We start from the raw sequence: 13,525 nt of genomic DNA, 5'->3' as shown, positions 1-13,525 counted from the left end.
TTTGTTCATTCCGTCAAGCCGCATGCTTGCAGTAAACTAACCTCGAGCAACCTTCGGCTACAGATGGGCGAGCAGATTGCACCATATTTAATGTCGAAATCGGCTGCTGTAACTTTTCCAAGGTAGGGGGGTTGATTGCACATTGGTCGTGGGTGTTGCGACAGAGGGAAGGAAATGATAACGAGGTGAGGTGAAATGAACCACATCGGGAGCGGTGGATTTCATCTTGATCCTTATCAATGTTTGTCGCACAGCCAAATTAAAGGCAATGGGTGGGATGTTACTAATGTCTGCGTTTGTCCTGTGCAAGGATCAGACCCAGCCATGGCTCATGAGAGTGGCTTGGCACATCCACTTTTAAAATCTAACTGTCACTGTTAGCCTTTTTCCTTCACAAGGCAGCGTCGGTGATGATGCTTGATCTGTGCCTGGACACACCACAGGCCATGCAGATGCAGAACTTTCACTGCCTCAAACCTGCAGTGATCAGGATTATCTTTGCCTCTGGCGGTGTATCATGCCTTTGTTTATGTCCCCGTCCAGACCTTCCGTGTTGGTGTTCCAGCCCTCCCTGTATGTCTGTCTCTTTATTTGTTCTGCTGTGTCGTTGTCTTTTGGCTTCCTTGTCTCTCTCTCTCTCTATATCTTATCTGTCTTTCCACCTGCCTCCTGTCTGTGTCTCTCAACGTCTATGTATCTCTGTCTGATTATTTGTATCTATTTTTCCAAACAACTTTCTCCCAATATCCCACTTTCCCTCTCTCTCTGTTGTGTATCTATGCCTGCCTGAGTATAGATCACCTGAAGTATCTCTTGGTGTCTCAGTTTCTATCGCTCTGTGTGTCCACGTGCCTGTCTCCCTGTATATATGTTTATATGTGCACTGTCTTCTTCTTCTCTGTCTGTCTATATCTCTATGCTCATCTCCTTTTCCCCATCTTTCTCTCGGCATCGCTGTATCTCTACATACTGTATCCCTGTCTGCCTGACAGTTTTCCACCTCTCTAAACGAAACTATGCTTATCACGTGGAAATGTATCGCGGCCAAATACTCTAAACACATGTTGATTATAAATGTGGGGGGAGAAACCGGAGGAGCTGGAGAAAAATCCATGAAACCACGGGGAGAACATGCAAACTCCAAATATATAGACATCAGGGTCAAAATCGAACCCACGACCTCCTGTATACCAGGCGAGGTGCTTAACATCTCGCCACCGTGGCCCCCCTGTCTACATCTGTGTGCCTGTTTGTCTACCCGTTTGTCCGCCTCTTTGAATATTAATTCTAGATTTGAAGCTTTCGTGACTGCAAGGCATCATATTCTTAGGTTTTTTCGGTAAAGTCACGTAGGTAAAACATCAAAATTAATGAAAATAAAATATTTTATTTTATTTTCATTAATTTTGATGTTTTACCTACGTGACTCTTTGAATATGTCATGCTCTAGCATTGCCCCCCGTCTTACATGCTGTCCGTGTGCCGCCTGCGTTTGTGTGTGTGTGTGTGTCTGCCCGCCTGTGCCCCGTGCTCCGGTTCTTCATGCCAGGTTCGTGTTCCGGCTCTACTGGTTCCCGCTGAAGGTGCTGTACGCCACCTGCGTCTCCAGCATGCAGACCGTGCCCGACATCCCCTTCTACTTCTTCTTTAACTGCCTCCTCTTCACCATCGCTCTCATGAATCTCTACTGGTTCTCGGTGAGCGCTTCCTTCCCAGCTATGCAACATGTGGCTACTCTGTACGTGAGCAGTAGGGATGCGGTCCCGATTTACAGGTTGATCTGACGAAATAAATCAAACCAGAACATCCGCCATAAAAGTTATTCAATTTCGGAATGTCCGGATAAGGCATGATTTGGGATTTAATCTGAAAAAGACGTCACAGTAAGTGACATCACTTCCATGGCATTACTGCATTGCTTTTCAACGCAAAAATTGATATAACGTCATGTCACCGTTGCTTAAAGTGTTAACATACAAAAGTGTGTATATTAAAAACGATTGTTTCACTGATGCAACTTTATGGTGAATAATAATATGCAATGATTGACATATAACTTTATTAAATGGGTTACAATTTGTACATAAACAATACATGTAATTCAAATGTAATGCATTTAAATATGGAAATTGAACATAAAATCTGAATTTGGGCCTAAATATCTGATGGTACAACATCTTAATTTTTTATGCGAAAACTCATTTCCTATTATGTATGTCGGAGAACTCCTCTAAACCTGCTCCCCCAATTTCAGTGAATGAGGTGTGAATCGAAAGCTTGTAATACGCAGTTTTTGCTAAATTAGAACTGATCATCATCAGCCATGGTTTATCCACTGTGGGATAAAAGCTTCCCCAAGACAACCACATTTATGATGGTTATCAATCATTATCATGGTTATTAATGATTGTGATTATAATAAGGCTTTATTAGTTTTAAATGGAGAAAAAAACCCTAATTGATTCTCAAGACTATTTCAATGTGGTCCTGCATTTGGGTAATTAGTGGTTGGCATATGGCAGGAAACTGGAGAAACTCACGAATATGAAAGCTGATACTCAACACTACTATCACGTAAATAATTATGCATGCATTCATCAACGAGTGGAGGCATATATTAATGAACATTTTTAAGTCACATTTGTTAAGCTTTTGTTACAGTACAGATGTCGCAAGTATTTGTTTTTCTATTTATTTAATTACAGGCTATAATTACAGTTCGCTGAAAAAGATATATTGTTTGTTGAAAAGTGGTTGTCCTATGGATATACTGGCACCCACCATAGTAATGTGGAATTCCCACCACTGGTCCAGGGTCCTGGGCAGAGGTGATCACAAGCACATGCCCAATTCACCAGGGAGAATGGAGAGTGGGTGGAACATTCGAGTACCTCTGGATAAATTGGTAGAAATACAAATTCAGCTAAAATGCCTTCCGCTGGAAGGCGTTAAACCCAGCGTGAAGAAACCCTTGGAGTGCTGTGGCAAACGGCCACGATGACAGAAGCAGCTGCTGTTTGTTGTGATAACAAGAACTTTCTTCAATAGTTTTTTATTTATTTATAAACAGGCTGAAGCCCTGTGGTATACGTTGTTTCCTTTAAAGGGAGATTATAACTCAGGATCTTCTGACTTCTTTGCAAACAACGTTTTTGCAACAATTCCATTTGGTGTTTTAAGTGTTTGTTTTAAACGTTCGATCCTAGAGCGAATTCGAGACAAGTGGAGGCATCTCTGTGTTCAAACGAGCATCGGGGGCGGTGGTCATTTCTGTTAAAAGTCCCAAGCCAGCAGTGGAAATTTCTCTTTCTCATCGTCCGACACCCAACACATATGATGACCAATGTTGATTTATATCAGAATCGCAGACTTTTCACTGCACGGGGATGAATCGTGGGCCGAGCCGTATCCCAATTTGAACTCGCAGCCTTCCAAATGTGAGTCGGGCACTCCAGCCGCTATGCCAAGATATGCGATGTATTTGAACGCAATTCCATTAACACCGCCGCACAGCGTCTGTTATAGCGAGCGCTGCGCAGTGCTCTCAGCTGTGCCCAGTTGGCAACTTGGAAAGGCTGTGAACAATGACGAAGCACAGCGGCCCACATTCACACTAAATCGTCCATTGGTAAACACCAGAAACAAAGCGTCACATGGGAATGCACGGCGGCAGAGAGGATCTGCCGGGCACCTGCGCGTGTGAAACGTATTGCGATGGCCACGCGAATGTGCCGTCACTGCCTTCGGCATTGCCACTGAGCTGCAGTGACTCTAGTGCACTCGACCCGCTTACCAGTGCACTTTGGCCGGACTGCAACATGTACATGTCAGTCGACTGCTGGACGAAGGCCTCCTAATTGCCGTGTGGTTTGTTTTGTACAAACTTTACCGTGCTGGTAGTCGGTGCAGGATGGTGAAGGCGGGGGGAGTATAGATGTGGGAGCATTGCCCCCTTCTGCCCATTAGGTATCCCTGCAGCCTATAACAGCATGCATGGCAGTCGTCCATTTGAGCGCTATCCAGGCCCAAGCCTGCTTAGCTTCCAAGGTCTGATGAGATGTGAATTGGTTGTATTCTATGGCGCATTGGGATCTACAGATGAAATGCGCCCTACCAATGTAAATTATTATTATATTATTACCGTGTGATGCACTCCTGCACAAATAGGGTTCTAAGGGAATTACAGTAATACCCCGATTTACGTCTCCCCTTTTTACATCGTTTTGCAAATACGTCGTCACTTTCTTCACACCGCGACCTGATTAGCGTCGCCTCAACCCCCCACACTCATGTCGCCGACAGCATCGTCCGTCCTTTCTCGTATCCGTCGCCTCGGCCTTCGCCTCCACCTTACCCTGTCAATCACTTTGATTGACGTCGTTTCGATATTCGCCGTCGCGCCTTTCAGGAGCGCATCCCCGACGTAAACCAGGATATTTCTGTACCAAGATTGGGTACAAATAATAATCGTACGTGAAGCTCGCCTCTAGCATGCCCTCCAGTGGGACACTTGGGCAACTGTTGTTTCAGTTTGGACAAGTGTCCTACTTATTTTAATGTAGTCTTTTTTTATTATTCCCACTATTTCTCTATTTGGTATCAAGAATGTATTATTCTGCTGTCCATTTAGGTGGCACCGTTGCTTAGAGCCCTACTCGCAGTCTGAAGGTTTGTGAGTTACAATCGCTGTCGGGGAATGCACTCAGGTTGTCGACATCGGATGGTCATTGTAGGCCATGACTGGTCCTAGCCATGGCAATGTAGAATCCAGTGGCTTGTGGCCACCAACATACATCAGCACTGCCTCACGTTCATATCAACAGGGAAATGCATCGACCTGACTTGACACTCAACATCTTTTAAGTTCAGTTTAACACGTAGGCTTTCGTGACCAATATCATCCGTAATAGAGTTTTTTTTGGGTTAGATCGCGTAAATATATAAATGTGTCAATCTTAATTTTGGAGCTTTCATGACTGCAGGAATTATTCTTTGGTTCTTTTCGGTTAAGTCACGTCTAAAAATAAAATAATAAATTAAAATAACATATTACGACGTTTCGATTGCAACACAAGCAATCATCATCAGGTATAAAAGAAATAGCAACAAAAATCTAACTAGAAAACTATAGACAGACATACAAGCAGACAGACATCACAACGGCACACAGAGAGAGGACACAAATCGGCACAAAGAGAGGGGTCGTTTCTGTGACGGTCCCTTAAATATAGAGAGGGGGGGGGGGCGGGGACGGAGAGAGGGAGGGGGAAGAGAGAATTAGCATATCAATGAGTGTACGGCAACGTACTGCTGTTGCAAGTAAGATGACAATGTGGAACGGGCACGCAAAATTGAAAACGGGCACGCAAAATTGAAAATTAGGAGACAGGCACACGAAAATTAAATAACCTAGCAAAATATCGAAATGTGATGTAATACAACACAGAGAGTCGGTTAACACACAATTAACGCATAGCCTGGTTGATTACGTGTTTCAAAATTTGCTAAGTTAGAATTTTAAGTGTGAAAATTCCAAAGAGAGGACACAGGCAGAGAGAACAAATAGCCAGAAAGAAAAAGGATAAGCATAAAACTTCCCCGTAGAAGTGGTTCAATCTTAATTTTGGAGCTTTCATGACTGCCGTTGTGATGTCTGTCTGCTTGTATGTCTGTCTATAGTTTTCTAGTTAGATTTTTGTTGCTATTTCTTTTATACCTGATGATGATTGCTTGTGTTGCAATCGAAACGTCGTAATATGTTATTTTAATTTATTATTTTATTTTTAGACGTGACTTAACCGAAAAGAACCAAAGAATATAAATGTGTCGTTAACACCCGCCACCACCCGACACAGCCAACTAGTAAGGGTTGTCACGTAAACAGACCGTGGCCAATTCGTCACTGGTACAGCACACCGGTGTGTTGGAGAGCCAAGCCACAACATTTACAAACTGAGTACGACGTTTCGCCAGTAATTACAACCAGCTTCATCAGGCGACAGCCAGATTAGTGGAGAAGTCTTACTCTTTCGTTCCTTATATAGAGGCGTAGATGTGGTGTAACCACGATTCTGCGCTCTTGCGCAAAGTGGGGGGGGGGGGGAGGAGGGGGATCAATGAGCCAACGTACATTATGCATGTTCTCTTTTCTCAACTCTTTCCTTGCCCTGTACCTCCCTCCCCTCCTCTTTACTGTTACCCAACCCTCTCTTCCCTGCATCCCCTCTCTCTGTCGCCAATGTCCAGCTCATCCTGATGTTTGTGATGAAAGTGGTGACCGGGCGGATCACTGAGGTGGACGACGTGCGCGAGTACGATATCGAGTTGAAGAAGGCCGAGATGAGACCTGCAGGCGGTGACGCATCCAACAAGAATCACTACGTCAAAGGGTGAGTCACCGCCGAGATATCCACCACAGACAAAGATTCCCTCGTGTAGCCTTAACAGACTAGTTGGGGCAAGTGCTCTTTGGTTCTTTCGGTAAAGTCACGTATAAAGATAAAATAATAAATTAAATAACAGCATACTATTTTATCTTTATACGGAACTTTACCGAAAGAACCAAAGAGTGATTCCTGCAGTCACGAAAGCTCCAAATTTAAGATCGGGGCAAGCGCTGTTAGTGACCACCTAATGAAGGCCGGCACGGCGCACGAGGGCGGTGGGTGGCCAGCAGCACGCCCGGCCGCCTTTGTCTCCCTCGTGGCCATGTTTTACACATTGCACCAGGTACTCATTTGAGGCTGAGTCCACTTAGGGGAGGCCCAGGACTGGTTCAAATAATCAGCACTGGTGTTGGCCGTGAGTGGGAATTGAACTCGGGTCGCTGGGTTCGTAGTGCAGCGCGCTAACTCCTACACTACTGCTCCCCACGAGATAACCACCATCACCACCACCACCAACAAGGGAAACAACAAAACATTCCTGATGGAAAAAAAACCCCAATCATTTACAGCCCTGAGTCAAGTCATTGCAGGATGAAGGGCACACCCTATACTCTGTCAGTCACGGGGGGGGGGCTGTTTTGACCAAACTTTACCGTACTGGTCAGAGCATGTTGGTGAAGAGGCTGTGGGGTTTCAGGACTGGTTTATTTATTAACAGTGACGTGAGTCATGACTCGCATCCCATGGCGCACAGGTGCATAGGACATTGCACGAGCCACTGCACCAGCCCTTGATGCCTATGTGCACTTTTTTATATATACAGTAAAACCTTGGATTGCGAGTAACTTGGTCTGTGAGTGTTTTGCAAGACGAGCTAACATTTTAAATAAATATTAATTTGATGAACGAGCGAGGTCTTGCAATACGAGCAGCACGTGTATACGCTTTGTCTGCCGAGCGTCACGTGATCACAACTGATGTACGAGTGCTTTGATATACGAGTGCTTTGGATTACAAACACGTTTCCGGAACGAATTATGCTCGCAATCCAAGGTTTTACTGTACAGAATAATCACTGGTTTATTAAGAAATGAAAATAAATAAGCCATTGCTATCTTTTACAGTCCTGCAGTCCAACAACTCGAAAGAAGTTCAAAATGCATTCATACACAAGCTCCATTTCCTAAGTGGATGTATGTTGTCCTTTGGCTTGAAGTCATAGAAGCGTGGAATTTCCACCACTGGCTAATGCTCATTTAGTGAGCAGAGGGGCTCTTTAGAATGTATTTGCATGTATATTATACTTAATACTACTCTAATTAGATAATATTGAACATATTTAAAAGGCGGTGAGTATATTGAAAAATAAATTCCTGGAATGTTTTTACATCCATTTCTCGGAGCAGATTGAGTTATGAAATAAAATGACATCTGCTCTGCATCTCCACATCGAAATAAAACATTACTTTAGTTGATCTGCTGACTGGTATTTTAGACTTAAATCCATGTATTGAAATATATTATAAAGGGTAACAGATGTGGAGCAATGGTGCAGCAGTTTAACACGCTGCACTTTGAACATGGTAATCTGGGTTCGATTCCCTGCCACAGCTAGCATAAGTGGCATGTGGTATCTAAACCAGTCCTGGGCCCCCCTATACCAACAGGCATTAACTGGTACGAAGCAGTACAGTCAAACAGTCGCCATTGACTGACACAGAATGGGAAGGCCTTCATCCAGCAGTGGATAAACAAAGGCTTGAAGATGAAAGCAGACTAATATTATTATTATTTGTTTTTATTTACAATTTATAAAATGTATTTTTTTATTTTATTTGTATTACTTTAATGGGAAAGTTAGTTTATTATTTTATATATATATATTTTAGATGCTTTGGCAGTGGTGCATAAGCACAATTAACAACAACACTCAATGCACTTAGGCCAAAGATTCTCCCTTAAAATATATACATAATCATCGACGTTCAGGATGTGCTATAAATAAGGGTCATTGCCCGAAGCGTTGCCGATTAAACATCTCTCTTTTTAAAGCAGCGTTATTGGCGAATGTGTTGAGTTTCATATCAAAGTTCAGCCCCATTGCATACGCCTCAGTTTATGAGGATTTAAAATTCAAAAAATGTGTCTGTAACAGTTGAATGCAATCCCAAACCAACTCTCAGCCTTGTGAAGAAAGTGGATGTATGTTGAACTTCTTTCGAACCGTATGTAGCCAACCGTGCTTATTGGAGGTGCGGGGGCCGTTACTGTGTTTGTTTGGCCTTGGTAGGGTGGGATCGTATTATCTTCACATTTCGCCTTTAGGACACTTTCTACGGATATAACGATAATATGATAAAAATGGTAATATAAATTCCTGGCCATGCACATCAGTGACAGGTCAACATACATCACGTTGGCATTTGGAGTGTCTTAATAGGTATGCAATGATACGTGATGTGTCGATTCAGAATGTTTCTTATGTTCGTGATACATGCATCGAATCATGTGGACAAGAATACATTATTTTTAATTTCGCATGCAGTATATTGTAATTGTGTCATCAGCATTCTGAACAATATCTCATTGCAGGCAATATACACTGATTTAACAATTTTTATTCGAGACAGTTTTACATTGCTTTTGATGGTTATTACCATAATTAATAAGTGATCAAGTTCAAAGAAAATTATAATGACGTGTACAAAACTGCATGCATAGAATTACACTGAAAGACAGAGTATCATATGGATCAGACGTCATATTGACTGTTACAAAACGTGTGGGCTTGTGCAAAACACATCGCTTGAAAGGATTATGGCCGGTGCTTGAGACAAATGAGAGAATGGCAGACAAAGTAGTAACACGACTGATGGTATGTCCGCCACATTGATGGAGCGATGGATCCACTCGTGTGCACGATTTGGATGGATTGTTGTGTCTCTTGACCGTGATGAACCACTTGGGGAGGCCTTCATTGCTATCTCTGCTCAAATGACTGATCGAGTGGTGCTCATCTCCTTTGAAAGCCCTGATCCACTGGTATAAATTCGACATTCCCACGGCAGGGATTCGTCTGACTGTATTACAAAAACTGTTGCCTTCGCGCAAATGAGTCTTCCTATTTGATACTGGTAGGAACCTCCTGGTTCCACCAGCCCACAGGGGATTATTGTGTCCGTCCGTCGTGGATCCAAAAATGGGAGGAGTCGGGCTGGGTGGAGAGGGGAGGGTGGGTAGGGGCTTGGTGGGGAGGGTGGGGAGGGGCTGGGTGGGGAGGGAGGGGCTGGGTGGGGGGTGGGAGGGGTGGGGCTGGTCACCCCGTGGTGCCCTTATAAAACTCAACGTTTAACCTACTCATGCCGGCTTGTGCCCGCTCTCACAGTCGGGCATATTTGCGGAATACACCACGCCGCCGTTGACCCTGGTCATTGACGGAGCAACCCAACGTTCCTAACCAGCTCCCTCCGCAGGAATGTGTTTGTCCTTGGATGAATGATGGACTGAGTCTAACTTTAACTCGGCTTTCTAATACTGCAACACTATCCCTTTGTTAGATCGTGCAAGCCTTAATAGATGCTTACTCACATGAAGTTGCCTGAACAATCACTGAACATAAATGTTCGACCTGTTTGTGCTTTGCCTTTTCCAATTCAGGAAAGTCGCACAGATGAACGGGTTGGTGAAGGACAAGCGACAGTGATGGACGAACAGTGTGTCCACCGTCATCACAAGGGTGGCTCCTGTCTCCTGCTCGAGCTTATTATTTTTGACAAATTATCTTGCATCGGTCAGGCTCGTCGCAGCTCCGCGTGACTGCTGCGAGTGAGCCTTGCTGAGTGGCGGTTGTTAATTTCCACGCGTGTTCCAGTGTCGGGCGAGTTGTGTTTAAGGAAAGTTGCTCAAACGTTTTAAAGAGACGGACAACAAAAATTCAAAAGACTAAACAAACAAAGCTAACGAATACAATTTTAGATATGCATTGGTTGTATGTAATTGTGTTTTTTTTACACTTTCATGTGGCATGAGCCTAATTTGGTTAGATGGTGGTATGGTCATTTTTTAAAATCAGTTATGCTTCATATTAAGCCCAGTGCTTGTACTTACCTCATGTTGTATTTTTTTTGTCATACAACTCCTCCTTTCAGACCATTCGGTGTTGCTTTTAAACGTCTTACTAAATCTCTACGATGAAATTCAAAATCTTGTGATCGATATATGGCGATTATGCAATAGTTATGGGGAACATGTCAACCACTGCCATTCATTCCTAATTTTTCACTCTTAGTTAACATTTTATCTTCAGAAAAAAAAAGAATCAGCCATATGATAATACGTTCTTAATCTTATAATTGTTTTAGACTCACTTAATCGAGTTGTGTGTTGCTGGCGTTTTCGAATTGAGAGTGTAATTTGGAAGTCACATGTGTGCATCTTGCAAGAAGCAACACAAAATCTTAAACACAGGGCATTAAGGGGCACAAAGTTTGCTATCTCATAACACGATGCGATTACAGATATTTAAATTTTTTAGACACAACGTTTTATTTCAGTCCTGCCAACTGGGTTTGACACAATGCCCAGGCCTTATTAGATTATGGTGGAGCCTCTTTGAGCCTATGCTGTGGCAATTGGCACATGCACTGTGTGAGCACAAACCAGCGCAAATGACCTCACCGAACGTTGAGGTGCACTCGGGGTTGTGAAGCCGATGGGTGGTTCAGGGAGCTAAAGCCCAGGGTTACAGCACTGAGCCACCGCCGTCGAGAACTTGAGTTCGAATTAAAATCGGCCACTTGTGATTAAATCAGGTCCCCCAAGTGTAGCAAGTTTTGTGATCTTAGCCTGGTCACCAAGGACTGTATAAAAAAACTTTTGTGTCATATTTGGTTGTTCACTTAATTTGGCACATCCAAGCACTGAGGGCTGAAATGTATAAATGTACCGAATGTTTGACATGTGGCAAAAAAAAAATACTCCTCGGAGAGCATGAAGGAGTGCCATTCAGTGTTGGGTAAGAGAGGCCTTTTGAGGTGACCTCAGAAGTAGTTCTGTAGTGTCATCTTGCGGGGCCGTTCCCTGGCACCATGTGAACCTATGCTGACCGCATGACATGGCTCTTATGAAAGTAAATGGTCATATAAGTAATGTATACAGTATATATATGACATTTCTGTTGATGATAAATGAGGAACCGTTACCAGACTTTGTATCTGGTCTCCTCTAACGTAGCTGTGTTAACCGCTTTAAATTGAGCACCAATGGAATGTGTGCCCATGGAAACATTTTTTGTTATCCGCTCTGTGGGTTTCCACATGGGTTCGTTTAGCGCTCGAGGATTTTTCTCGGGGCAGTCTGGCTTCCTCCTACATGCGAAACAATATTCAATAAGAAATTGTCCAAACATCTCAATGCTTAACCCTCCTATAAAATGTAACCTTCAGAGGCTCAGTGAGTCTTTCCTGGTATAAGGAAACATTCGATAACATTACATTCTAATGAATTTCCCACAAAGTTAAAACATGCATTCACAATACTTATGGTATTTGTGCAGTTGTGCGGTGTACATTGATCGTTATCTTGTGCATGTCCCCTTCATTAATTCTTGTTGCATTAAACAGAAATGTGAACGAAGGGGGGGGGGTATTTTAGGTTAGAGTCTGTAACTGGAATAATATTTGCACGGGAATTGGCCATAAGCAGGCATGTGTGGGAACACAGACACGTGCTCATGTGTAGGAGCCACGTTGACAACAGTAAATAAATGTCGCGCAGTGGTGTGACCGGAGCCAGGACAGCAATGCGCTCGTTTGGTGGAAGAGAATGTAAAAAAATTCTGTATCAAGGAAGGGACGCGCCCCGAGTCGCCGTCACCGCAACACAAGAGACTGCTTTGCACAAAAAGGATCCCAGATCTCCCAATCCCCGAACCGTCGAGCAAAAGGAAACATTCTCATGAGGCTTTTTTTTTTTGTAAACTTCACCGTCGTTGCACATGCCTGACGCGTCGGGAAAAATTGTAACTCGTGCGGTTTTTCATTAACGAGACGAGTCATGCTGTCATCACTCGAGCTATATTCAAGAATTCTTATTAATCATTGTACAACTAAGAGAAATGCGCTCACCTGTTTTTGCATGTTATTAAGTAGCAACAAATGATAAATGACCTATTTTTTTTCCTTCTCGTTTTATTTGTACTACCATAAATGTCTAATTTATAAATGTGCAGCGGGTAGTAATTGTTTTTAAATTAAATTATTGTCAACGTAATTTTTTTTGAGACAATTGTAAGAAAATGCAATTCAAATGAATGTCGTCGGGGTGTCGTTTTGTTTGTGTGTAGTTTGGAAAGCCCTTTTTTCTGAGCGATGAGAAGTGTTCCTTTTAGTTAAAAAATATCCTTTCCTCACAGCGTGCCGCCTTCCTCACTCTTACATCCGTGGTCACAGGCAAACGAACACCTGGGGATAACGAAGTCCTGTTCCCTGAAATATCAGTGCTTCAGGCACTGCTGGAAACGAGGACCCCAACTCAGGACCTCGCTCAGTAACAGGGGGCACTGGCGGGTGTCGTAGGCGTCCGCACACACACAATGTCTGGACATGGCTATGGCGAGACACCCACAATAATTTCAACAAGTGGTATTTTTTGAGTCTGCGTTTTCTCTATTTCAGCAGTTGACATGCTGATGATGAAACATTTAAATACACAGTAGCGCACAAGCAGTTAGGCTCGGTTCCTAGCCAGCAGCCAGTTGGATTATAATTCAGGAGAGCGCTTCCCGGTGTCGAAGTGGCCGGGGACAGACTCCGTGGATAATTTATGTAATGTAACCAATAACCAGCTGGGCCCATGTGCTGGCTGGACACCACCGACTTCTAAAGTGTGGCTGTGCCCCAGCTCGGTAGCCCCAGTGTGTGCCGGTGTGTGTGTGCACGAGTGTGTCGAATCGGCCTCATCTGGTGCACTAAGGAGACAAAAGGTGGCCGGGCTTGGTTCTGACCACCCACCCCCCTCGTGTGCCGTGCTGACCCGTTCATAGGTGCTTGCAAACAGCACTTGCTCCAACAGTCAAGGCTATATGGGGGGGGGGGGGGGGTCTTTGTATGGGTGTATGCGAGCATGTTTTTACCCCGTCA

At 43.7% G+C, this 13,525-nt stretch overlaps 1 protein-coding gene across 1 annotated transcript in view; it reads left to right on the top strand.

The window, feature by feature from the left end:
- LOC144954625 (ceramide synthase 1-like) overlaps nucleotides 1-12,795 on the top strand; it is a 60,609-nt gene extending 47,814 nt beyond the window's left edge. The window contains exons 5-7 of the mRNA XM_078885082.1: nucleotides 1,550-1,697; nucleotides 6,247-6,389; nucleotides 10,044-12,795. Of these exons, the coding sequence (XP_078741208.1) occupies nucleotides 1,550-1,697; nucleotides 6,247-6,389; nucleotides 10,044-10,089 (337 nt within the window). The 3' untranslated portion in view covers nucleotides 10,090-12,795. The remainder of the gene's footprint in view (nucleotides 1-1,549; nucleotides 1,698-6,246; nucleotides 6,390-10,043) is intronic.
- Nucleotides 12,796-13,525: the final 730 nt, after the last annotated feature.

This window comes from Lampetra fluviatilis, chromosome 3, assembly GCF_964198595.1.
Source record: "Lampetra fluviatilis chromosome 3, kcLamFluv1.1, whole genome shotgun sequence".
Taxonomy (NCBI): domain Eukaryota; kingdom Metazoa; phylum Chordata; class Hyperoartia; order Petromyzontiformes; family Petromyzontidae; genus Lampetra; species Lampetra fluviatilis.
Note: the sequence above shows the minus strand (reverse complement) of the source record. Positions and strands in the feature narration are given on the sequence as shown.